This window comes from Indicator indicator, chromosome 1 (genome assembly GCF_027791375.1).
Source record: "Indicator indicator isolate 239-I01 chromosome 1, UM_Iind_1.1, whole genome shotgun sequence".
Taxonomy (NCBI): domain Eukaryota; kingdom Metazoa; phylum Chordata; class Aves; order Piciformes; family Indicatoridae; genus Indicator; species Indicator indicator.
In genome coordinates this window covers 9,535,763-9,562,753 of record NC_072010.1, presented here as the reverse complement: position 1 = coordinate 9,562,753, position 26,991 = coordinate 9,535,763, and the positions used below count along the sequence as shown (strand labels likewise).

The 26,991-nt window shown below is 39.3% G+C and overlaps 1 protein-coding gene across 3 annotated transcripts in view; it reads left to right on the top strand.

Annotated features, from left to right (window-relative positions):
* The window catches only part of NOX4 (NADPH oxidase 4), a 106,772-nt gene that overhangs the window by 22,544 nt on the left and 57,237 nt on the right, over window positions 1–26,991 (top strand). For all 3 annotated transcript variants that reach the window (XM_054385509.1, XM_054385493.1, XM_054385501.1), the window contains 5 exons: window positions 1,227–1,307; window positions 5,606–5,834; window positions 7,149–7,313; window positions 7,462–7,524; window positions 24,897–24,957. In XM_054385509.1, the coding sequence (XP_054241484.1) occupies window positions 1,227–1,307; window positions 5,606–5,834; window positions 7,149–7,313; window positions 7,462–7,524; window positions 24,897–24,957 (599 nt within the window). The remainder of the gene's footprint in view (window positions 1–1,226; window positions 1,308–5,605; window positions 5,835–7,148; window positions 7,314–7,461; window positions 7,525–24,896; window positions 24,958–26,991) is intronic.

Sequence of the window (26,991 nt, the reverse complement as noted above, 5' to 3'; positions counted from 1 at the left end):
TCCTCAGTAGGAAAAAGTGTTAGCTAAGTAAGGGAAAAAAATCACATGGTGAGGCGAGGTGTTCAGAGCCCCTTGCTGTTGCTGAGTTCCTTAGAACTTCCTTTGCTTGGATTTTTTTTCTTTTTCTTTTTTTGGTGGACCTCAGATTGTGAAAATTATTTTTTCTGTCCTGAGAAAGAAAACAGTTCAGTCCTGTATTAGAAACAAATGCAGTGCACTTTTCAGATGCATGGAAGCAAGGGTGGTTGGCTGTTATGTAAACTGGGGGAAAATTCTTATGTTCTTAGAGTTATAAAGTTTTTTGTTTATTAATTGTTTTGGCTTTAGAGTGGGAGTAGGTTTTTTGGTTTTGGAAGGGACTCTCCTACCATGCTGTGTAGCGTGAGAGGTGTGTTTGTGTGCTATGAAGTAGAATATTTTCATAACCATTTGGTTGTTGTTGTTTTTTTGGTGAGTGTTTTTCCTCAAGAAAAAACACACTTAACAGAAAACAGCTCCAGATGGGTATTTTCTTAGGTAATGTAAAAAGAATCAAGACCAAACAAATTACTTCTGAAGTCCTTTTTTCCCCCTTCACCTCTCCTGATCCTTGCAGTGGTAATGTTGTTCTTGTTCCTGCCATGACCATCAGTCCTAGAGCTCCACCATATGTGGCTTTCTGCCCCCAAAATTCTCCTACCCATCCTCGTGTTGATTCCTTGCTCTGAGTCCCATTCCTCCTTTGTTTCCTTCCACTCTATACACTCACAAGTTTCTTTTACCTTTCTCACCAGTCCCTCTGCTGCTGCCTAAGCTTCCTGTTTGTATATTGTACCAGTAGTGACATGTTAAACATCACAAGGAGAACTCAAAGAGGCACTCACTGTAAAGAGTTTGAGTTTTGTGCCTGGAGACTGGAGAACTATTCTCGCTAAAAGGATCTGATTGGAACTAAGTAGGACATATAAAAGCAGTGAATTTTCCTAATTTAGGAAGAGTTCTTCGGCTGGATCTGTACTCCTATGTCCTTCATCTCTTTCTTAGCTTTTTGCTTGTGTGCCAGTCACCCATTCTTCTCAACATTTAATTGCTTTTAAGTACAGTGTGCCTGTAGGAATACATACTGGGCTTTGCATATTCTACGTGACTGTGTGGTATATAACAATGCCCTATGTGCACAGATCTGCTACTGATTAGCAGATTCCATCTGAGTGGAACAGCACTGAACCATGATTTATTCTTTTCAGGGTTTCAAACTATGACATCTTCTGGTACACACACAACCTTTTCTTTGTCTTCTATATGCTGCTGATGCTTCATGTTTCTGGGTAAGTAGTTGGAAAACACTGCACCTTTTCCTGAAGGAAAACCAGAAAGAGCAATTCTCTTGATTACTACCTTTCCTGAGCTTGCTTGTCCATAGTGGGCCAACTTCTTGACAAGATGCTACTGTATTCAGTTTTTCAACAGGAGTTTGTTTAAATATGGTTCACATTGTTGCCTGGAGAATTGTGTATTACTACAGCCAGCTAGTACAAACTTCTTCACTCTTAAGCTTATTCTTTGTCCATCTTACCAGTTTCTAGGGGGAAATTAAGAACTTATTATAGTTTCTTTTCTTTCCCTTCTTATCTGGCTTCTGAGAGGAGAATGTGAAGCAAAGTTGCTCATCACTTTATCTTTCCTTTCTACTTTCCATTTTGACTATTAAAGGAAGGGAAAGAGCAACCTCTCCCTAGTTAAGTCTTTTCCATTGCTATGATACAAAACTTGCTGGTTTTTTCTTGTTTTCACAAACATCAGACGAGTGTTCATGTGCCACAAATCTGATGGTCAGGTGTCTGTCAGGCACGAACAAGCATAGCTCTGCCACAGAGTGAAGCAGCATCCACAAGTTATGCTGTGTGACAGTCTGGTCCATTAATAACTCTGAAGTTTTCATTGTGAATATAGGTGCAGAGATTGGTACAGGGAAGGTGTATTTGAAAAAGGTGTATTTCTTTATGTTGCCAAACATCTATGGAAACATGGGGTGCTGGAATGTCCATGTGACGCAGAGCACCGCTGCTTAATGTAAACAGTGAAAGGTAGTTAGGCCTAGCATGATCATGGTAGGAATATACTGTAGAAAAAACACAAATGCAGCTAGAGATTTGGTGAATTGAAGTAACTAGTTCAAAACAATTTAAATACCTGGACACAATTCCAGTTCTCTGCGGATTTTTTGTTGGTTATGTTTTGGTTTGGTTTGGTTTGGTTTTGGTTTTGTTTTGTTTCATTTTGTGTGTTCCTGTGGCATAGCTCTTGCTAATACCTGAGGAAGATAGATCTAACCTGTTCTCTGTATCCTGGGGCATAATCAACTTCTCCTAAATAATTATTGCAAGTGTTTGCCTAACTTCTTGAAAATGTCTGGTGACTTATATCTTTTAACCTCTCAAGGCAATCCATTCCTGTGATTATTTGGAGTATTTTTCATGTCCATTTTATTTTATCTCCTCCACTGTATGGTCCTTTGCCCATTGCATTCTTAACTATGTTGCCACTTCTTTGTGAGGGAAGAATTCTAGCTGAAGTTTGCAAACCAAGACTGCAGTACATTAAACAGGCATCTTCTTGTACACAGCCTCCTTAGTATTGAATTGGAAAGCCATTCAGTGTGAGTCTAAAAGAACTGTTAGTTAGAAGTGGGAGAAAAATGAGTCATGGAGAGTGGGAGTCAGTTCAAATTTAAAAGATGCCTAAATGTAGGTTTCTAGATGTTTTCTAAGTGTCTTTCTCCCATTATAGTCTAATGAGTTCTAATAAATACAGTCAATGGAGCTTCAAGGATGCTTCAACTAACCTGCTGCTACAAAGATCTATGTTCAAGGGATATGCATTGATTGATTTCTAGGCTCCATTGGTGATTTAGGAGATCTCTTCTGAGATTAAAGGAAGCTTAGATATCCACATTTAGGTGGTCAGACGACTCCTGCATGACATGCTTTGAGATCTGCAGATGCATGGGCACTTACTCTACAGAGCAGGCAAGGAGATTGGGTGAGGATTTACCTGTATTGGGAGTTTCTCCTCTTGAGAATTTCCAGTAGTCATGGACACTTGTTTTGTTTAAAACTATTATGGGTATATTCCTATATTATCCAAGTGCTTTTCAGCACTTTTCAGGAGATTCTTGAAGGGCATTATCCTTAAAGACTTTCCTTGCTCTTACACTTCTTGCAACGTGACTTTCAAATATTTTAGTGGATTAAGAGGTGGAGTGTATCTACTTTAATTAATCTATATGTCAGTAAATGCAACAACAAAAATAGTTTGTGTAAAATAGAAGCTTGATGCTTCTAATATTAATCTAAGGAGCTATGAAACATGGAAAACAGCTGAAGCCAGATCCTCAGCTGATCCAAATTTGGTATTACTCTGGAGTTACATGGGTTATCCTGGGCCTTGGGAACTGAGAAAAAGGCCTTTGTGCTGTCACTAGTGTTATCGAGTGATTTATCTTCCAAAGGCTGAAAATTCTTAAGATTCCACCCACATACTGAACTTTAGAAGACCCCTCAAGCAAGTCACCTTGAGCTATGCAGCAAATGGATGATAAGACAGAAGCTGTGCGATTCTCTATAAAAACCACTTAGAACCATTAACCTCTATCTTATCATCACAAAAATCTCAAGAAACAGTGCTAGATGTTTTCCAGTTCTAGCTAAAAATGAAGTTTTTCTCTGTTTTGGAGATAGGAAGTTGGGACTGAGGTTGGTAGATACCTGTGCATCTCTGCATGCTGTCTTGCTCAGCTTGTAGGACACTTTTCATATGGGAAAGACCCTTTTTGTCTCCTGTTTTTGATTGCTAAAAGTGTCTGCCTCCTACTTACTGACATCCACAATGAGTTTTTTTTGTATTTGAGTGTTGCACTAAATAACTGTAGGAAGCTATATCTTGGGCTTCTAAAGAGCTGTACAGAACAGCCTTTCTGGGAACTGATCTTGGGTGTGTAAAACAACTTGCCTTTCCTTGACAGCTTTAATAGTAGGAGTCATTGCAGTTGCTCTTAGCAGGCAATTTTGTCATCCCAGCTTGCCACACAATTAGCATGTTTATAATAGTTTAAACAAACTAGAGATGAGTGGAGAGGATGCTCATGTCTTCAGTACAGCTATTCATATCTCAAGGAAAAGTTTCAGCGCTCTTTTGGGATGTTCTGAGAACAGAGAAGCTGTGGGAGCAGCTGGCAGGCATGCACAGAAGGTTGATTGGAAAAATAACTTGTGGTGTGACTTCCAGCTGTATCCATCAGGCACCATAATATTTATGGAGCAGAGAACTAGCATAATACCAGGGGTATCTGTCACTTGCAAATATAGTGACCAACAGTGATGCCAGATGCAAGCAACAGACATGATCAAGCAATTAATACAGATGGGAGTGTGGGTGTAGGCACACAAACACTTCCCAAGTGATTCTCCCAGGGCTGGATGTGGAGTTTAGAGTGAGCAGGTTTAACTTCCAAGCTGTACATTATTCACTGTGGGAAGCTTGTTACTAGCTGTCAGGACTGCATTTCAGTAGGGAAGATTGCCAGTAGCCTGTCAGAGCCCATTTAGGTTGGGAATATTGCAGATGCCCTATTTCTCTCTCTTCTGGTGAGCTAAACTCTGGCACCTTTGCTGCTGTGTGTATGCATTGGAGCATATGTCCTTGTGTTTGATTGTATGCTTGAGAGGAGCCTTTAGGATGTGGCCTAGCACTCAGAAGGTGGGTGTCACCTGACATTGTGTCAGTGTGCCTTATGCCCTATACTGCTGTCATTTAGGTATTTTTGTGTTTTAAAATGCTCCTCCTCCTGGGTTCACTGTCACCCAATCCAGATTTGGAGGCGATTTTTGGGGAATTTTATTGCTAATATTACCAGTTCTTCCCTGGTTTTGATGATTAGTTCATGTGTTGGCATATCCCAGAATGTCTGAGCGATCCACTTGCTAGTTTCTAGCTGCAACTGCAAAGTTCTCGCTTTGTTTTACTGTAAATTTAGCTTACAAAAGAAGCATGGATCCCACAGAATATTTTACAAGAAAGGTTCCTTGGCTATCATGCAGGAGTCATTATTTTTTCCTTCTGTCTCTTTGACAAGATGATATTCAAAGGAACAAATTACACTGTTGTGGCAAACCTGATAAACGCCAAGTAGTGGGAACATTCCTGCAGTCTATGATTTGGCAACCTGGCCCACTTCTGCTGCAGACTGCCTTAAAAAGCAGAGCTTTCTGACTGTAGGGAGGATGAGTGAAAGAAGCCTGGGTGTGATTGAACTGGAAATGTGATCATTTATCTTTTTTTTTCAAGGCTTCCACAATATCTTCCCTCTTTCAAGCAGTATTAAGCTCGAGGCTGTTCAGTAGGGGAGTGCCAAGTGAGCTGGAAAAGTTAAACCTTGCCTCTAGTGACAGAAGGCTCTATTGTTACAAAGCTTCCATCTCATTGAAAGTTCCTGAAAGCAAGCAGAATAAAAAATCTTACAGAAGATGAACCTCGTGACTGCTTTGTAAAACGCTCTCCAAATTAAGATAAGTTGCTTGGTTTTGACTATTACTTCAACATCTTTGCTATTTTTATTCTTCTGTAGGGGAGTGCTCAAGTACCAGACCAATTTAGAGGAACACCCTCCTGGTTGCATTAATCCTAACAAAACACTCCATCAGAATATGATGGTGCCAAAGGCTTTTGAAGATCTGCTTCCTGACTATACTACTGAACCTTTCCCAGAGGACTTATCAGTACCAGAACCCTTTGCACGAAATAACTTCATGAGAATTTGTTCTGAGGAACCCAAGTTCCAGTCACACTTCCCAGAGGTCTGTATGATCCGACGTTTCAGGTATTACAAGCCATGCCAAGTCTTTCAGTCAGCTATAACCACTAATTATTGCTTTTCCAGACCAGATGTTTTATTAATGGAAAATATTATTAAAACCTTTTCAGGCATTCAAAGATTTGATGGGGAAAAAACAATCTGTATTAAACCCTGAACTGCATTTTAATGTGGTGCATAGAATAGGGTGGAAAAATGTGAAGGGATTGGCTGTGATGTTCTTTTTTATATGACACGATAAGAGATGTATTTGTCTTGCTAAAAATGTGGCTTTAAATTACAGTGTAGTACTCAAGAGCAAACATTTATATAACATATTCATAAGGTCTTTTTGTAAGTGTTATGTGGCAGTAATTAGTTAAAATAATCAAACTCCATTGGTTCTCTCTTTTACCATGTGGATGAAGTTTTCACTCTCCTTTTTGGCCTGCAGTTGGTTGTGGTTTGGCTCTGTACATCCTGTTGTTTGCAGACAGGCTTGCTTTATATGTGACATGGATAAATGAGTATGATGACAGTGGGAATAGAAAAGCCTTTTCTTTTTCTGTTTTCCGTTTGCCTTTTGTTTCATTATGTTTTGTGGCAGCAACATGTTCTTCATCCAGATTTTCTCTTTTCTTTTGGGTAAAGATGAGCTGGTCTGTATTGACAAGTAGCCTGAGGAAATTTGGGAATACAGAGTTTACAAGTCCAATATGCACAATTCAAGATGTTCCCATAACAAACTTTTATTATTACAACTATTACATTTATTACACCAGTATTACTACAACTGTTTACTGTAGAACATGTAGATCCCTTACTTGCTGCACAGGGAACCCATTTTACTATGGAGCTTATAATCATAATGAGAAACAATCAATTCTACATTGAAGTCCTCCAACAAAGTTATTTGGATTTGGATTTTGTTGTGCTAACACTCCCAAATTAGAAGCATCAGTGTATATCTGGCTCCATATGACCCGCAGAACATGAAGAATCTTCTGGAGGGCTGAAATCAGTTGCGATGTAACTACATAAACCCAGAGTAACATGGTTGCAAAGGAGGTCATTAACATTTTATTCTTGATGAGTTTGATGATTGAATTTTTTTGTTCTTGTGGGTGGTGCTGTCAGTCAGATTGATTAAGCCTCCATAATGCTTTTGGATTTCTGCACTTAGGGGTGTGGAAGTCACGTGTGACCAGAATACCGTTTCATAGTAGATGTGAAATGAGGTTCTGCAGGTGCAGTTTTGAAATCAGAAGACATAAAATGAAAAGTCCTTGAGGTAACATAATTTTTGTTCTCTCAATAGACGTGGATTTGGATTTCTGGACCTCTGTGCTTGTACTGTGTAGAAAGGCTGTACCGCTACATCCGCAGTAATAAACCAGTCACAATAACTTCAGTGATAAGCCATCCCTCCAATGTCCTTGAAGTAAGGATGGTGAAAGATGATTTTAAAGCAAGGCCTGGTCAGGTGAGTTATCATGCTCCTAAAAAATAATTGCTGTTCATGTAGCATTGTCTGTAGGGATGACTTTCACTTTGTATATGCTAGCCTGTCATTGAATGTTTTGAATGTATCTTTTCTATAATTTCAATTTCTCTGGGTGATTTTATTTCAGTATGTCATTCTGCACTGTCCAAGAGTGTCTGCACTGGAAAGCCATCCATTCACCCTTACAATGGTAAGAAATATTTTTTTTCCTATTGTACATATCGGATGAGCAAAAAGCAAATGGTCTTTATTTCCTTCAAGGTTAAAATTCCCTCCAGAAGAGCTTATGTTTCATTTATGAGTATACCAATGAATATGAAGTGGCATGATTATTGTGTATGACAGTACTCAACATTTATTTAATTTTCTCCACTGCTGAGAAAATGATAATGGGATTTTTTTTCTCAGTCTTCCATAGGTGAAAACCAGTAATAAATAAATAAATAAAATCATTGTGATTTTGATTATTGTTTTGTAAAAGAGATTTCAACCTCTTTTTATAGACCTTAAAAAAAGAATGAGAACAAATTGTAATGCATTTTCTGTCATCCTTCCTATTCAGTGAAAAGACATTCCTGCATTTTCCTTTTCCAGAGTTATAAGAGTTTAAAGAAGTTTCTAAAATAGTCTTCTGTTTTGTTTTTATATTAAGAGATATATCAGTGACTTAGTGATACAGCAGTGAAGTCATGCAACATTGATATTATTACTTACTCAGCTCAATTGATCTAGAATGAGAACTGGAACCCCTGGAAGCAAACTGGAATAAAGTAAACTTGTGTGTATATATATATATATAGAGAGAGAGAGAGAGAGAGAAAGAGGGAGACAGACCTGAAGTTCTCCGGGACTGATCGATGCAGAGGTCTGGGAGATGCTATCAACAAATCACTGTACTGCACTGAATGTTATTACAAATAACAGAGCCTGAGGTTGAATATTAGTGTCAGCTTTTTCCTTCCAAAGTGAATAAAGGCTTTATGATTGCCTGAAATGGATGTTCTTCTTCCAACCTGAATGTTTCTATGATTCTGTGATTCTTTGACTAGACCATGGATATTAAATATTCATGTTTGATTCTTTTCTTTGGACATCAGTCCAAAGATACTTTATCCCTCACTGAATTGTACCTAGTACTATGGAACAGCTGAGATGTTTTACCTGAAATTCAGAAAGCACAATCAAATCCTGTCTACTTCCAGTTCTTTGGTTTTGTGAGGTATTTTGTTTTGTTTTAATTATGCAGAGCTAGCAGGCAAGTAATTTCAGAGGGGAACCCACACTAAATTCCACCCAAAATAAATTTTGTGCTGTAATTCTGGGTGTGAATCTCAGTTAAGGAAAGCTGCCTGTGCCTTAGCTTGGTGAGGCAATATTGACACTTGCTTAGCCTGATTTTTGTAAAGTTTTCCTGGCTGTGCACTTGGCCAGTAGAAAATAAAAGTGATTTATTATGTCCAATAGGCAATTTTTAAGGCTTCCCTCTGTGCTATACTAGATATGCAGTGCTGGAAAATTCTATACATTGAGTATAATGGAATGGTAGCTGACTGTTTTGTGCAGAATGATTTGGTCAGTATTTATATATTTTTTATTTGTGTAGTGATCGGAAGATATATTTAAATAATTTAGCATAAGTCTCAGTTTTGTCTTTACAGACATTTGGCCCTAGCCTAGCTGTATTTAATAACATTGCACCTCTTACATACCAGTGGACACATCTTATTTAAAAATTAATCTCAAAACATTACGTTCTTGAGTTCTGACTGTCCATCTCAGTTGAGATTAAAATAATGGTAGTAATTTGATCATCAGTAATAAATGTAGTTTGGAAACTAAGGGCCTCTTAAAAAGATTTACTTTTCTTATAACAGGACACTGCTAAAACAATGGATCTGTTGATTCTAATTTCCAGAAATAATTTTATCAAATAATATTAGGCCTGGTTTAGTAGCCCTTTTTTTTTCTGGCAAAACTTTTTATTTGTTATGATGAGGATTTTTATCAGAAAAGAAACTGCTGATATGAGCCTACTGGGTTAGATTATAGGATGAAGTTGAGTAAGATGTTTTATTGAAGCAAAGCTCATTGTGTTAGTTGAGGATTTCATCCAGTATTAATATGGCATACTATAATAATGCATGTTATGAAAAATTATTTTTGCATGAAAACTTCTAGATCTAAGAGCTATGAGTTTCTTTCTTAATAAATATAAATAGCTCATTTATATTCAGATAACATGCAGCATATTTTCATACCTAACTCTAGTTGAGAAATTACAGTTTAGGTAATTTTTACAGTCAGGCAGTGAAAATGTAAGATTAGAACTACCACTTTCCACATATGCACATTGCATTAAGTCTTAGGTATGCAGTACTAGACTAGGAAATATCTGTTCTGTTCATCTTCAGTGCTCTACATTTTCAAGTACAGTGGTATCCCTCAGCATAACAGCGTACATATTTTAAGTATCACAAGATAGGAAGTTACTGCTGAGTTACTGAGCTTCATTTTTATTGCCACAAACATTTCAGTAGAACATCCACTGTGCTGGAGAAATGCTGTTACTGAGTAAATGGCTCTTTTACAGCATAATGAGGATTTGAAATGTGTACGTTTATGACTATCTTTTTGCTCGGCCTAAGCAGGGAGCAGTCATTTCCACATTTCTTTCTAGGTCATAGAATATGCCTTGGGCTGCTGGCCTTGCTTAGAAGGCTGTTTTTTCGTTGTTTAATATGATGCCAGGCGTGGGACTGTGCTTGTAGAGTGTGTAGGAAATAGCTTAACTCAGTATTTGTTCTGTTCCCATCTGACCTGCTTGTAGGTCAAGCAAGCTGGAACACCACTGCTGCTTCTTTTGTTGGATCATGACAATCCCTGAGTTGTTTTTCTAGGCTAGTGTAGGAGAGTGGTACTCAGAGCCACACCAGATGCATCATGAGGGGCAAATACTGGAAGTGCAGCGCCGCAGTGACTGCAGCAGAGCTAGAGGGAAGACTGTGGCCTTCTTGCTGGTGCTGTTGGCCTCCTTAGAATCAGAATAATTTGGGCTGAAAGGGACCCTGAAAGATCATCTAGTCCAATCCCCTCTGTAAAGAGCAGGGACATCTTCAACTAGATCAGGTTTCTCAGAGCCCTTTCCAACCAAACCTTGAATGCTTGCAGGGATGGGGCTTCTACCACCTCTCTGGGCAATTTGTTCCAGTGTTTCAGCACTGTCATTGTGGAAAAGAAAAAATCTTTATATCTAGCCAAAATCTATCTTCTTGTAGTTTAAAACCATTACCCTATGTCCTATTGCAGTTGGCCTTACTAAAAGGCCTGTTCCCAGGCTCTATGTGAAGTCCTTCTCTGAGCCATTGAAGCATCTCTCTGTGCCGGGATTATGCTTAAAAGCCAAGAAGTGACCAGTTCAGATATATCTTTATACTCTTAAGCAAGGGCTATAAGCAAAATTGGAAAGGAAGGTATGAGTCAGTGTGAAAGAGTCATAGAGCTATTTTACTAGTCCCTTCCCTTTTCTAGGTTGTGTAATATTTACAGTTTAGCTCAGTCTCTTACATAACATTGAGGTGGAGGAAAACACTGGGAGGTTGTGTAAAGGGCATGAACCCGCTCCTGTAGCACTCTGGCAAAGCTCCCACCAGAAGCTCCAGCCAGAGGGAGCTCTGAATCTTAACCAAGTAAACATAGAGGTAGACACTGTTCAGAAATGTGTGTGGATTTTTTTTTTTTTTTCCTTTTTGTCACTTGAAAGTGTTCTTCCCCCTGCTGGTGAAAAGAAGGAGCCAAAGTCATTGACACAAAATGTGCTTGTTAATTTGGAGACCAAAGTCCATATTGCTCTGAATTCACAGCTGTCAGTCTGGCTTCTTTGTTAACCTGTGACCTGGCCCTTCTGTCAAAGTCTCCATGTCACAGAATCACAGAATGGTTGAGATTGAAGGGGACCTCTGGAGGATGGAGACTCCACGACCTCTATAGGCAATCTATTTCAGTGCTCAGTCTCTCTCATAATAAAAAAAATGTTTTTTCATGTTCCAAAGGAATCTTCTGTGTTTTCAGTTTGTACCTACTGCTTCTTGTCCTGCCCCTGGCACTGAAAAGAGCCTGGCTGCATCCTCTTCACACCCTACACTGATAAGGTCCCCTGGAGCCTTCTCTTCAGGCTGAACAGTCCCAGTTTTCTAAGCCTTTACTCAAAGGAGGTGTGTTATAGATCCTTGGTAACTTTCATGGCCCTTGGATGGGCTCTACTGAGTGGTCATAGAATGGTTTGGGTTGGAAAAGACCTTAACAATCATCTAGTTCCAACTCCCCTGTCATGGGCAGGGACACCTTCCAGTAGACCATATTGCTCATCCCGTGTGGCTCTTTCTTGCTTCCATTCCTTACAGACTCTCACTTTCTCAAGTGAGTTCAGGAGCACCTTGCTCATCCATGTTGGCCTCCTAGCACTCTTGCCTGCCTTCTTCCATCTTGGGATGTGCTGCTCCTGGACTTGGAGGAAATGGTCCTTGAATACTGACCAGCTTTCTTGGGCCCCTCTTCCCTCCAGGGCTTTATCCCATGATGCTATGTCAAACATATCCTTGAAGAGGGTGAAGTTTGCTCTCTTGAAATCCAAAGTAGTGAGCTTGCTTTGCATTTTATTTCCTTGAGGAGCTCTATCATTTCATGATCGCTGTTAACAAGGCTGCTCTCAAGTTTAACATCACTCACCAGCCCCTGCTTCTTCGTGCGGAAAAGGTGCAGCATAGCACCTTTTCTTGTGGATTCCTTTACCACCTGGAGGAGGAAATTATCATCAGTGCACTGCAGGATCCTCTTAGGTTGCTGGTGCCCTGCTGTGTTGTCCTTCCAACAAATGCCTGTGTGGGTGAAATCTTCCATGAAGACCAGGGTTTGTGAACACAAAATTGGTCCTGTTTGTAGAGAGCCTCATCCACTTGATCTTCTTGATCAAGTGGCCTGTAGCGGACCCCCTCTATGATGTCTCTTTCTGTTGCCTTCCATTTAATCCTCACTCCCTCACTCACTCTCTTCACCTATCCTCAAGGAGTGCTCCATCGTTTCCAGTTGATCTTTGATGTAGAGGGCAACACTGCATCTCCTTTCCCCCTGCCTGTCTTTCCTGAAGAGTTTATACCATCTAATCCCACACTCCAGTCATGAGACCATCCTACCATGTCAGACTAATGTCTATGACATCATAGCCCTGCAGTCATGCACATGTTTGTATCATGCACTTGTCTGTATCTCTGGGGGTTGGTCTCTTCTCCCAGGCAGCCAGCAACAGACCAAGAGGACACAGTCTCAAGCTGTGCAGGTGAAACTTTAGGCTTGATCTTAGAAAGAAGTTCTTCACAGAAAGAGTGACTGCCCATTGGAATGGGCTGCCCAGGGAGGTGGTGGGGTCAATGTCCCTGGAGGTGTTTAAGAAAAGACTGGATGAGGCACTTCGTGCCATGGTCTAGTTGATTAGTTAGGGGTAGGTGATTGGTTGGACTTACATTCTGGAGGTCTCTTCCAACCTGGTTGATACTTTGATTCTCATATTGCTTGTTCTCCGTGGTCTGTATATTAGCATAGAGGCATTTAACTTGGGCCACCATTGAAGCTGGTTTATTGACAGGGGTTTCCTTATCCTGCACTTCAGGTGCTTTCTTCCCAGCCTGCAGTCCAACTCCAGGCCCAGAGTGCCTGTTAGTATCATTGACCTTGATGTGAGATGGATCTCTCTCTTGAGGTGAGAAGCTCAGAACTGGACACAATACTCCAAGTACATCCTCAACAATGCTGAATAAAGAGGAAGGATAACCTCCCTCAACCTCCTGGCAGCACCATTTTGTACACTCTGAAGTGTACATGGAGATCACAATTTTCTCTCATGTTTGATGTGTAAGGTGGCATTTTTTATCTCCATTTTTGAGGCATACTTCCACCTTTTTTATTCACTAGTGACTTTCTATTCACTAGTGTGACTCCTTGACTTTGTTATCTACTGAAAAGGCTGGGAAGGGTAAGGATGGGATGACCCAGCATCTGAGATTCCTGCAAGTGACCTGCTGGCCAGTTCAAGGTAGTTCATAGCAGGCTACTCGCTTCATGTTGTCTTCATTGCTCCATTGTCTTTGATTTCACTTTAACAAAATGCTTTCTTTTTAATGTGTTTCAGAGTGCTTCTTTCACTGGTTTCTATACACAACAGTACACAGCTGTCACTGTGCTGTGTAAAAAAAAGTGTGAATAAACACACCCTGTGTCCAGCTTACTTATTTTAGATAGGACATTATTAAATCTTACAATTGAATCTGAGTAGAATACAATCAACTCAAAAGATATTATGATCTGTATTGGGGAGAAATATTTTATGTATATAAGTATTTTAGTTAAAGGTTTATAAGGGGACAAATGATTTTTGTGTGTTTCTACTTGATGAACACTTCTAAGGAGATTTGTCTTTCAGACCAAGTGCACAATATGGTCTGGAGATCAGACCACCCTAAGAAACATCAGAAGTCTCTGTAGTGCTCTGCTTCTCAAGACTAGACATTTCTTTATACTTTCAGGGAAGAAAGTATGGAACTCATGCTGTGGAATGCAGTTTAAATGTGATTGTCCACAACAATCTTTTAAAGTCCTTGGAAAAGAAAACAATCATTAATAATAGTATGGATTTCTAGTAGTAAGGATGATCCTTCATTACAGTTCATATATCCACTCTTTAGTAGAGAAAGCCCCAAATCTTATCAAAACTAAGTTAAAAAAAAAAAAAAAAGCTTATGGAGATTCTTCCTTCTATTTTTTTTTTTTACATTTTGGGAGGTGTTTCCTCTGACTTCATTCTTGTTGCTCTTTGCTTTTTGTTGTAACTTCTATGAACAAGAAGAGACTAAGGTTTTCAGTTTACAGTAGCACTGCTTTTCTTTCCATCTCCATCTTACATTTTCTTCTTGGTGTTGAGTTCCCTCTCCTTCCAGACACTTAACCACACTACTGACTATAGGCAGCAGCATGAAACCTTAGTACTGACCATTTAATGGCTGCATGCTTCCTGTATTTGCTAATGAATGACTTCAAAGGCAGATTCCCCTTCAGAATATATATTACTGTCTTAGCAGAAAAAGTGACTTTTCTTATGTTTTTTAGAAATTCTTGCGTTGGTATGCAGTGATTGACAGTAAGCCTCACAGAAATAGCTTTGTGTTTTTCAGATGTTAAGTGCTTCAGAAGATGTGCTGGGTCTTTTCATGTGGTATCTACTGAATCTACTACACAGTCAATGAAAGCCACAAGCTTCAGTTTAGATGACTTAGTTACCAAAAGACTGGTGTTTACTCCCAGCACTTCGTAAAGCTTGGTTGGTGACTTTGTTGTTTTCATAGGGTTGATTTGCTTGTGGCAAAAGAATGCAGGAAAGATTTCCATCACTTCACATGGAAATTAGACTGTGACAAACTTTGAAATAAGGAAAAAACTGAGATACAAATTCTTTTAAATTTGGAGATGGCTCAGATCTGAGGTTTGGTGAAACTTCTGCTTTGCAACAAGCATCCACAACTGTAGGATGAAATAATTTGTTGTTCCACATTAATGTCAGTTTTGGTTGTCACTAGCTGAAGTCATGCTCCCGTTTTCCTTTGGAACTGAAATCTGTGTTGCACACAGATAGAAGATAACGTCTTGCCCTTGTGGTGTGAATTCAGAGCTGACTTAGACTGCTGTCTGAATAGCTTAAAGTTTAAAATTATTTTTTCTGCTGCATGCATGAAACAGTGTGAGCTGCTCAAAACTGTTCTTTGGGTGGGTATCAATTCTAAACTAGAAGTATTATCTAAGGAGAAAAAAAAAAGTCCAGATGGTACATGCAGTATCATCAAAGCTTCTTTACTGCTGTCTTTATTGTGGCGGCTATGGAGAAGAGTCTAGTAGATACTGTGATGATTTATTGAGTCCGTTTGCTTTATCCTCTTGGCTGAGGTTGAATTGCTGATGGAAGTTTTGTTTTATGGTGACAGCATAGATGTGCTATTTGGAATAGTAATATTTTTTTTTCTCCCAGCTGAAATCTGTGGTCTCAAAGGATTGTCCTCTCTCATTTGTGACAATGGTATGTGTACAATAAATTATCTTTTGGCACTTCACTGTAACAAGGTATATGAAGTATTACTTTAGCACCCAATACATGAGATGTCAGAATTGTATGCATTATATGTAGACACTGAGATAACACCTGTGGTAGACTGGTACCCTTGTCACACAAAGCAAAGGAGAGTCCTTTTTACCACTCCATAGTTCTGTAGTATGAGGGCATGACACTTTCCCAAGAGACTTTCAGGAGCCAGTCTTAAATCCTCTAGATCACACTGACTAGAGAAGGTGTTAGAGTTAGTTTCTGGGAACCTCCCTTGGATGCTGGAGAGGAGGGGTTCTTTAGGAGTTTCTGGGAACTGAATTCTGCATGCTGTAGTTCCTGTCTAGTGATTTCGGTGACCTGACCACAATTCTTTTCTTCATTGAAGTTGCTCAGGCAAATAATTCATATTGAATTTCCCTGAGATTCAGGACATAATTTTATTGTAAGTGATGGAACAATAAATCCTAGCCCACTAAGCTTAGGCTCTTCAGGCAGAAAAAAAGCCTCACCTGTTCTGAATAGGTCAATCTTCACTGACTGCCCTGACATAGAGATTTCATTCTTTTCTTCCATCATTCCTCCTGACCCAGCACCACTGTTAGGATGTACCCTGCTGTCCTCCAGTTCCCCTTTAAGTGTCCAGAATACCTTTTGCAAAAAAGTAAAAACCACGTGTTGTTAAGATAACAAGTGAAAATGTGATGATGTTAACCTACATTGTAAGAAGTTGACTGTCCACATAGACAGAGTACCACCTCTTCTGCTCCTGTGAACAGTGAAACATTAAATATATTTGATGAACGTCCTTGTACTTTTCTCATATCTAGAAAGCTGTCTGGGACCTCGTCTGTCAATCCAACACACATATATTATAGAATCACAGAATATTAGGGGCTGCAAAGGGACCTTGAAAGATTGTCTAGTCCAACCCCCCCTGCCAGAGCACACAGGAATGCATCCAGGTGGGTTCTGAATATCTCCAGAGACTCCTCAATCCCCTGGGCAGCCTGTTCCAGTGTTCTGTCAGTCTCATGGTGAAAAAACTTTACCTCATGTTTCCATGGAACTTCCTATGCCTCAACTTCCACCCATTGCCCCTTGTCCTGTCATTGGGCATCACCAAGAAGAGCTTGACTTCATCCTCTTGGCACTCACCCTTTTTATGTATTTATAAACATTAATGAGGTCACCCTTCAGTCTCCTTCTTTCCAAACTAAAGAGGCCCAGCTCGCTCAGTCTCTCCTCCTGAGTTTGATATTTGTCGTCTTTTCAGATTAATACTGCTTTAGCATTGAAGTTGACCTTTGGTGACTTTGTTGGGTTTTTTAATTAACACATACATGGTAGCTACATGATAGCCTTGTTTATACTCAGACATAGATAATGTGCATAAACTCTTGCTGAGGTTTCTGTGCCTCTCTGTTTAAGACATACTCTTCATATCCACTGATAGTCTTTACAAGATAGGGTTAATAGAAGCAGATGGCATGGAAGTGGCACATATAAAGCAAAAAATAAAACTGAAGCAACCCAAAACAAAGACTCCAGCATTCAGACTCTACAACTTTAAGAAATACTTGCTTTATATTAGCATGAGTGGCTGCTGCTTCAGATCCTCCCAAGAGGTTTGGCTCTTCATTCAACGTCTAGATCCTAGTTCTGGTGGCAGGTAAGCAGTCTTTTACCTGCAGCAGACAGTTTGAAGCTTTCTTTGAAACTAGAAAGGAGGTTGTAGACAGGTGGGGGTTGGTCTTTTCTCCCCAGGCAACCAGTGGCAGAACAAGAGGACACAGTCTCAAGCTGTGCCAGGGTAGGTTTATGCTCGAGGTGAGGAGAAAGTTCTTCACAGAAAGAGTAATTGGCCATTGGAATGGGCTGCCCAGGGAGGTGGTGGAGTCACCATCCCTGGAGGTGTTCAAAAAAGTTTGGATATGGCACTTGGAGCCATGGTTCAGTTGTCATGAGGTGTTAGGTATTAGGTAATAGGTTGGATTTGATGATCTCTGAGGTCTTTTCTAACCTGGTTGATTCTGTGGTTCTGTGATTCTGTAACCTCCCCTACTTCCATTCTACACAACAAATCTGCGTTTGAGTTTCATTGCAGCAGAAGCCTGAAGTTCTGCCCTTTTGCTGGTTCTCCCATCTTTTTTGTGCAGATGATTAATTTGAAGCAGATCATATCAGGAGGTTCTGTAGTGTGACATCTTTCTTCCTTTACTTCCACATACAGTTCTGTATGAGCAATAAAAGAAAAAGTCCAGAGAAACTTGAATTCTCTGCTCATATATGTGGACAGTCAGATCCTTGCTGTGCCATTTACAGCATGTAGCAAGTTAGGGAACCAATATGTGTGCCCTTGTTTAATAAAGCAAAGCTGAGTTTTTTAGAGGTGAGAGGACAGTTTTGCATATGCAGATACTTGGATCCACCGAAAAAATCAAATATATGTTACTGGAAAAAAACCACTTTGTATGATTAGTATCCAAATTAAAATTCTATAAAGTAATAATTGCTTTACAGACAGAGAAACTCTTTAAAATCTATTAATCATCTCAGAGTAGGTAGAAAAAATACCTTATGCATACATTTTCTACCTTTAAGGTTTGTCCTTTCATTTGATATTTTGCAGATTTCCTTGTTACCTTTGCACCTCTGTTTAAACCCATTTGATGTCTGGATTTAGGCATGATGGGATTACAAGATGATAGCTCTGATCTGTACATTCACATTTTTGGGCTTGATGCCTTGTCAGAAAGCTCTCAGCAAATGATAAATGAGTATAAACAATGTCACATGTAACACATTTGCTTTTCTAAGAGAAAACCATCATTTTGTAGAACCAAGGTTGTCTTTATCCCTAAATAATCCAGAGATAATTTTAAATCGGTGAAGGCGTTAACAGTCTAGGGATGAAATTTTAGCTCTAAGCTTCTTTTAACCAAGAAATTTTGCACTGTGAAGGAGCAAACCTGGAGCTGATGGAGAAACACATCCTGTACTGTAAACTTGAGAAATAAATTGTCCACAACAGGAAAAGCCTAGGGGCCAAATTCTGAAATACTTCATTAAAAAAAAATGAAAAACTTTTGGAAGTTTGCCTGAGTAAAAAGTATGTAAGGACATCAATAGATAAGTTCATACAGACAGATGAATGAAACCAAAATCTAACATGATGACATACTAATAAGATATGTTAACTATCTTGTGCAGTTATTAAACTTGTCTTTATGAGACGATTTACAGAGCATTTAGGGAAATGCAAATATTGTGAAGTATTTTGCTGGCAAACTAAAGAAATCCCTAGAGCTTGTCTGCTGTTCATGGAAGTAGAAAATCTACCAGCTGTTTGACAAAGAATTTAAGTAAAACAAAAATAGAATAGATTAATACTTGAGATGCCTTCAGTACTTCCTTAGACTTGTTTATTTGGCTTGGTTTTGGGCTTAGTGGTTTTTGGGGTCTGTATAAATCTCTAAGTAAAACTTCATTTTCATTTAAACTTGCAAATCTGACTCTTTTTGATCGAGGGAACATAGAAATTGTTACATTCAAGTTCACTAAATCCTGAGTCCTTTAAACAGAAGGTATCGGTACCCTCTTATGAGCGCATTTTTTGTTCTAATATTCTGATGAAAGTAAATTTACAATACATAACAAGCGTCTACTGACTTTAACAGAGAAGTGTGTTTTCTTCCATTAGAGGTAGTGCTTCTAGATTAGCTCCTAGGTCAGGTTACAGAAGGGTCAAGGGAGTGCAGGAGAATGTCAAAATGAGAAAAAGCAAGAACAACTTTTAAGCATGAATACTGTTAAACATGGACAAAATGCTAGAGAAAATGAAGCACCTTACCTCTTGCTGTCCTAAAATTAAGATCATCTCATTATCTGGGTTTGGGATTTAGCCTTGCAAAATACTGTGTGCTGCTAGGGTAGTTTGGGAGGGACATAGCATACTTCAAGGTGTTGATGATGTGACTAGAAAACCTATGGGTCCTTTGATGGTTCTTTTCATGAGTGCTCCACACCACTGAGATCCAATTAGCATGAGTCTGGAGATAACCCATGAGGATCCCATTAGGGATGATGGAGAAGGAGTTTTTTGTGCCATTCAGTTTCCTTGTTCATGTATTGGTCAGCTCAGCATAGTGTTTCTTGGCAATGTGTCTGCCTACCCTTGGAGAGGCAGCCTTGGGCAGAAACATTGCTCTACAGACAAAGGCTTGCATTCTGAGCATAATGTGTTTTGGTTTTTCCGCTAGCTTGCAACTTAAAATGCATGAATTATATGGGCTGAATCTTGCTAACGTTGAAACAATTTGACTGTAGAATCATAGCATTTTTTTTTTTGTTGGAATAGGCCTCTAAGATCATCAGTCCAACCATCAACGTAATTAAGTGCTGTGTCCACATGTTTATTGACCACCTTGAGGGACACTGACTCCACCACCTCCCTGGGTAACCTATTGCAATGTCTGACTGTAAAGACATTTTTCCTAATATCCAATCTAAACCTCCCGTGGCACAATTTCAGGCTATTTCCTATTGTCTTATCACCTGATACTAGGGAGAAGAGACTGATCCCCACCTCACTACAACCTCCTTTCAGGTAGTTGTAAAGAGCAGTGAAGTCTCCCCTCAGCCTCCTATTCTCCAGATTAAACAATCCCAGTTCCATCAGCCACTCCTCATAAGACTTTTTCTCTAGACCCTTCACCAGCTTTGTTGCCTTTCTCTGGATACACTCCAGCAACTCAATGTCTTTCTTGTAGTGAGAGGCCCAAAACTAACACCGTATTCAAGGTTATGTTGTGGGGAGTTGGACTTGATGATCCTTACAGCTTCCTTCCAACTCATGCTTTCTATGAATCTATGAAATGTAATGTCCCTGATGGGATGAAAGGCTAGTCAGGAAGTTTTTTACCTTGGTTGAACTGCAGAGGCAAAGAAGTACTGACTAGTCTGGAAAAGTATATCTTCATAGTGCATCTATAGTGTCAACAAGGTAGCAGCTGGGCTGTTAGACTTACTAGAAAACAAAATAATTTTACTTTGTTCAACAGTGTCTATATTTTATGCAGCATTATATGTTTTCTATAAACCATTGTTCTCTTTACAATCTTAAGACATCTATTATAATCAAGAGTTGTGTTTTCTTGTGGAGAAAGTGAAAATAAGAGAGAAAGGCTCATAGACTGACACTTTAGAAGACAAAACAAAAACAGCATTGAGAGTAGGATAACAACTGGGACTGCAGGGTGTGAAGTAGCAAATGCTGAACTACAGACTGCCAGGATTTAGTAGGTGTTGGTTTGTGGTCTGTGTTAGAGAAGAAGTCAGACCCCAGATGACCAGGATGATCTTTATTGATGCTGCAGCTGACCTCAGCACCCCAGAGGGCTGTGGTGTGTTTTTTTCCACTAGCTAAACTGCAGGTGTTTGGGGTTGTACAACGAGTATAAGGGAATGGAAGGCGAAAGGGAAAAGTGTTTGGGATAGGTTCTGCAGCTGGACAGCTAACAGAATCAGCTTTGCAATGGGAGGGCTCTGGCTGAAGCAAAGAGTATTTGAGGCATGGTAGTCTTGCCTTGATCATCCGGACACCCTTGATACTTAAATCATGTTCCATGGTTAGGATTTCCCCACATTCTGATATGTGAGTGTCTACTAATGTCTGCCAGTTAAATTAGGATAGCTGTAGGGCCAAGGCTCTAACAGGGAGAGCCTTTAGGTAAAATCTGATTTGTAAAGTAACATGAAGCAGGAAAATAAAAAGTGCCATTTTAGGCAATTTCCTATGCTTTGAAGCAGAGTTCTGTTTAGAAGAGTAGCTCCTCAGATTAACTTTTTTTTTTTCCTCCTCAGAAATTTGCTTCTTACGGGATTCAAACAGGGGCAGCCCAGTGTAACAAAGTTCACCTTTTATGAGTCAGACTGAAGTCTAGCTACTATTTTTTGGCTACCTTTATATAGCATGCCTGCGTTTGTCATCACTCCTCTTCGTTTTCTAATGCCAGGATGAATCATTTTAGGAATGTTTATATCAGTTCCCTGTGTAACCAGACAAGCTACAGCTTACTGAGCTTCTGAGGTTCATGTTTTCATTTTGCAGTTGATAAAGTTGAAAACCTTTTATAATTTTCTTTTTTATTATTTTCTTTCCCTCCCTCTAGGAGGGAAATAAGTTGGCTGTGTTTAATTGGCTGTGTTTAGTTCTCTTCTCCTCACCTTCCCCGTTCTTCCACTTTCCCAAACATGTGAAGTCTTTAATGTGTTTTTCTTGATCTGTGTAATGGTTTGTCTGAGTCTGGAGCAAGGATGGGCTGATGAAAAGGGATTTGCAGTGCAGCTGGTTCACCCTAGCAGGCAGGGATACAGATAACAGATCAGGGCTCAGCATTTTGTTTTTCCTGCCAGGATACCCACAAATCCGTATTAGGATCATATTGTGGCTTTCTTCCCAAACGAAAGCTTTCCTTGGAGGAGTTTCCCTTTAGTTAAATGCCACAATGAGCTTTTTAATTCCCAGATGCAGAAGAAGATGAGGTTTCACTTTGTTCTTCCAGATCTTTGTAAGTTGTGTACTATTCAGGTCATCTACTACAACACCAAATACAGACTTTGGTGTTTACTGTGGTGCATCAGCTTGAGAGCAGTATCTCCAGATGAACTTGTAAGGAGCTTTGTTTGCAGGGCATACATAACTTGGGCACCATTTTAATCCCCTTTATTGTGGTGATATTGTGCCATGTTTTCCCAGTCTGTGAATCAGTGCTTCTGTGACAATGTTATAATCAAAACCTAACTGTCTAAGGAGTATTCATAATTCTTACGGTAGAGATGCACAGAAAACCTGGAGACTTTCAGGCATTAACTTTCTATTTTCTTGTTAGTTTGTCGTTGAATCACCCCAACTCACTGCACCCTGAGGTCTAAAAATGGTGGTTTACAATATTTAAATAGTATTTAATATTGTTCAAATTAGTTCAATAGGTTTTGTCCTGTTTCTTGTTCTGGGAAGAATTCTTGACTGGGAGTAGATACCAGTGATGAAATATTCAGGGTATTGTAAGCTGGAGACAAAGATGCTGATAACATGGTTTTCGTCTGCTGTATGTTGTGCTCTTGTATGTACAGATTTCTCCACTGCCCATCATCTCTGGTAGATTTTTATACCAATGTAAAGTGGATGTAGAACATGAAACATTTAAGATTATTAAAAAATTATAATCTGTATTTTATCTTGGCATACAGGCCAAGTAGAGTAGAGTAGAGTTATAGCTACTGGTGAGTGTAATTAATTCGTTGGTTTATAAGCGTTAACTTCTCCAGGGATTGATGCAAATTGCCTATGTGATAATTTGCATTTGTATTTCAAGTTAATTTGGAAAAAAAAAGGGGGGGAGGGAAGGGAAATAGTATGGAAAAGTGTTTTTTTTGTCACAATATAGGATAATTTATATTCCTTAAGTTTTATCTACATACAAAATACGGTTCTCAATGGTTTCAATGTGGAACTATATACAAAAATTGAAAATAGGCATTCTAAACTTGCTTACATGTGATTAACAGCTCTGAGGAAATCTACCAAATTTCCAATGCTAAGAACATAGTTTGATTTCTATAGGGATGTAAATCTGCACAGTATATTAAGTGTAACAGAATTTCTTTGTTTTTCAAATTTTCTGAAGGATTGCAAAATACTGGCAGATAACTTGATTAGTGTAGACATTCCTACCTGTAAAATGTTTCACTTTTTAAAGATATAGATGGCTTGAGGTTAGACTAAGATTAATATAGTTTCACATAATTGCACAGTCTGCCACAGTTGTTTTATGTCCCATAGCATTTTAATCAAATGAGTGCTACAAACGAGGTTCAGTTAACTCTTCAAAATGCCAGAAGAGCTTGAAAAGCCTACCAATTGTGACCTTTTGCTTAACAATATCTAGTGTCCCTTCTCATTACAGACTACTCAAGCTAGTGATTTATGTGCTTAGAAAACACTGTTTATTTATGGAAAAGGATTTAAAAGAAAGAATTTGTATTTCAAGATGGGCAAACTTCTACAGTTTCTTCTTGGGCAGTCTACTGGGCAATAGGGAAAAAATACAGGGCTGCATACAGCTTTCACCACAGTACAGCTAATAGTCACTGAACTGTTTCTAAGGCTCCCAGATAAAAAGCAACAGGGGGGAAATCCAAATACTATGTGCCAAAATGCATTTCACCTGAAGCAGCTAGTGTCCCTGGTCTCTTGTCCTGTCACCATGCATGGTAGTGAAGAAAGAACCTTCATGAAGTGTTTGACACTTGCACATGATATCCTGGTCACCAAATTGGAAAAGCATGGACTTGACAGATGAAGCCACTTTTATTTGTAATATAGATGTATTCCTTGAATTTAAGTCATCTCCTCAGAATTCATACTTGTCTGTAACAGTAAGGGAAAAAAAAGACACAGTCATCATCTATTGGGTGTTGGATTCATGTTGGAGCATGGATCAATCATCAACAGGTTCTAAGAAATTCATCAAAACTCATTAGTAATATCTTCTATCAAAAAGAAACCAGTAATGTTGATTTGTAAAAGGCAAGTGAAGAATCTTTTCTGAAGGAATAGTTGCTTGTCCTGATCATGTGTGAATTCTTCTGATGTACCTGCAAAAGCTGTCCAGACAGCACATTTAAAATCACCCTGTGGCTAACAAGGAACAGGACTGAGGGAGCTTCGTGGACCTTTGGCATGGCTTGACTGGAGCTTTTTATATACAATAGGATAGATAAGACTGTAAATAATATCATTCCTGTGTTGATAAGCACAAGTAAGTAGTCCCAAGGTGAGGGCGCAGATGAAGAATGGTGACTGCAAATTGATTTTTATCATGTGCCATGTAATCTGAGGTTTTTTCCTTTGCAAACTATACACTCTTGTGAAGGGCAGCAAAATCTCACTTTTCAGTTAGAAGGCGGCATGAGCTGTATGAGAATGAACACCTTGAAAACATGTGCCCTGACATTCAAGAATCAGGAGTCAATTAAATGCCTTGATTTAGGAGTGATTGGAATGTCCCTGATTTTGAATAGGGACAATAGTAGAGGGAGTATTTCTGCACTGTTGTACCTTCACTTGATATCATTGCTAACTAAGACTTAGTGAAGTAGCTGGTGCAAATCACACCCCCAGACAAGCCCTTTCTTCTGTGGCCAAAAGAAAAGGTGAAGACTGAGTGTAGACTAAACATACAGGACTTCCTTAACTATACTGATGCTAGACTTGCTTTTAAAGGGTATAGCTGTTGGTATGGCTCCTCAAGAATGACCTATTTACAGTAGGTTCTGTCTTAAGAATTGTACTTTGAATGCATTTTGTTATTTTCCGGTTATTCAGAAGCAGTTCTTAATACATTTAATATTTTTAGTGCCCTACAGATACCAAAGCAACGTTTGGGGTCCACCTTAAAGTAGTAGGAGACTGGACAGGTATGTAGAAAACAAAAATTCTCTTCAGAGACAAATACCTTTACTCAACCTGTTATCCCTTTCTGGCTTCAGCACAATTGCACCATCATTGTGGTGTATTCTATCTAGAGACCATTCATGCTTGTTTTCCCAAAGTTTTTATTACATCCTTGATGCAACCCCTGCTTTATTCAGATGTACATTTCTTCAGATAACGTGTTTTTCCAACTACTAACATAACTTCTGATTGCAATGTAATACTTTACAATGTTCCTCTATTTCTGCCTCTTCTTATTTTTGGGAAGCCTGCTGTCCGGTTGCAGTGCGGTGCCTCTGTGCATAGTAGTGTCTGCAGAAATGTTGAAATGTGCAGCTCCAAGATAAGCGGATTTTGATGCCAGCAGTTTGGATGGCTGCCAGGTTAATTAATGCCTGTGGTACCCTGAGATTACAGGTTTCTTTCATGTTCTTCCATACTCTTCCATTGCTCTTTAAACGTCCTCCAGACAAAGGGGTGTAAGCCAGGATTCCCCGCAGAGTAGAACGGTGATTTTCTGCTCCCTGTGACAGTTGTATACTCGAGTGATAGTTGTCATTATTCCTTGGTGACTGGTGTAGCATACCATTTCCTTGTAAGGAAGAGTAATACACAACACCATCTTGTTCATTTCTTATGAAGAAATGTTTTTCATGTTAATTTGTATCAGTTTGTGTGTGTTTGAGGAACTAAGTCAAATAAGCTTGTAGCCCTATAAGGGATTAGATCAGTTCAGGGAGAGTAAGTCCATGAATCTGTTGAACTTGTTGGTCCAGCTGCATACTTGGCTGTGGAAGTCACTGAAACTTTAACAGGCAAAAGTTGGGAGGGCAATTCTGTGTGCATATATGGTCCATGAACAATCTGATTTTCTGTGTTTGCCTGAAGTATAGGTTGTTGGCCAGACAGGCAGATTATGGGCCTAATTAGCTTCTGGTCTGCCCCAGAATGATGGCTTTTTCATGACAGGCATCATTCCTACCTGGGAGAGGAGAGTAGGCTATTGGGACAAGCGTGGCGAAAAAGTATTAGCTAAAGGAGTTTTCCAGAAGAATTGGCATCTTTGAAATTTTCCAATTGCTTCTGTGGTGTAAATTGCTCTCTGTTAGCATTGAAATACCATTCTCCCAACTCAGTATTTATATTCTTCATTGAGAGGCAACTCTGCTTAGGCAGGAACGTACAAGGTTCAGGACACTGTCACATTACAGACACTATTTCTCGTATTAATTTTGCTAAACAGAGAGATCTCTTCCAAAGTCAAATGTGCTGTCAAGAAGCAGGGGGTTTACCCAACCCTTTATGTCTCATCTGTACAGTGGAGCCCTCTTCTCACTCAGTCCCTTAAGCCCTGTGACAATTAATGGTCTCTAATCCACTGACTGTCTGAGGAAGGATTATTATATTTGCCATGTTCCTTATAATCTTTAAGTGTGCTCTAATGGCTGCTTCTGGAGACAGGATATTGGGCTGGAGGAGTTTTTATGCTATATACTGTCTATTCGAGCTCTTCTCACAACTTACTCTCTCAGCCTTTATCCTATTTATTAACATTCTCTTTTGTATCACATTTTCATGTTCCTGACAGTTTATACCTGACACCAAAGAGAGTTAAAAATTTATTTCAGAGAACTCAATTACAAGCCTAAATTAAAGGACACAAGAAGTGTGCTGTAAAATGCAGAGAAGAACCACTTAGTTTCAGACATTTCTCTTGTGGGCTTCAGCTCCTATTGCCTGCATCTGGGAGATGTGGTAAAGGAACAAATTCCTGCCATTAGCTGTAAGGACTTGAAGGGAGGATGCACAGTGCTGACAAACCAATTCTTCAAGGTCAAGTGTCTGACATTGAGTGTTAATGTTTTGAAAATTTATAGTAGAGTACCTTGTGGCCTTAATGACTATTTTGTAGGTTGAGAAAGCAACTGCATGTCAAGAGAAAAGATAAGGTAGTAGAATTGTCAACTCCTGATAAAAAGTTGCTGCTAATGGAGAGTCATTTGTTGCCCAGATCCTAG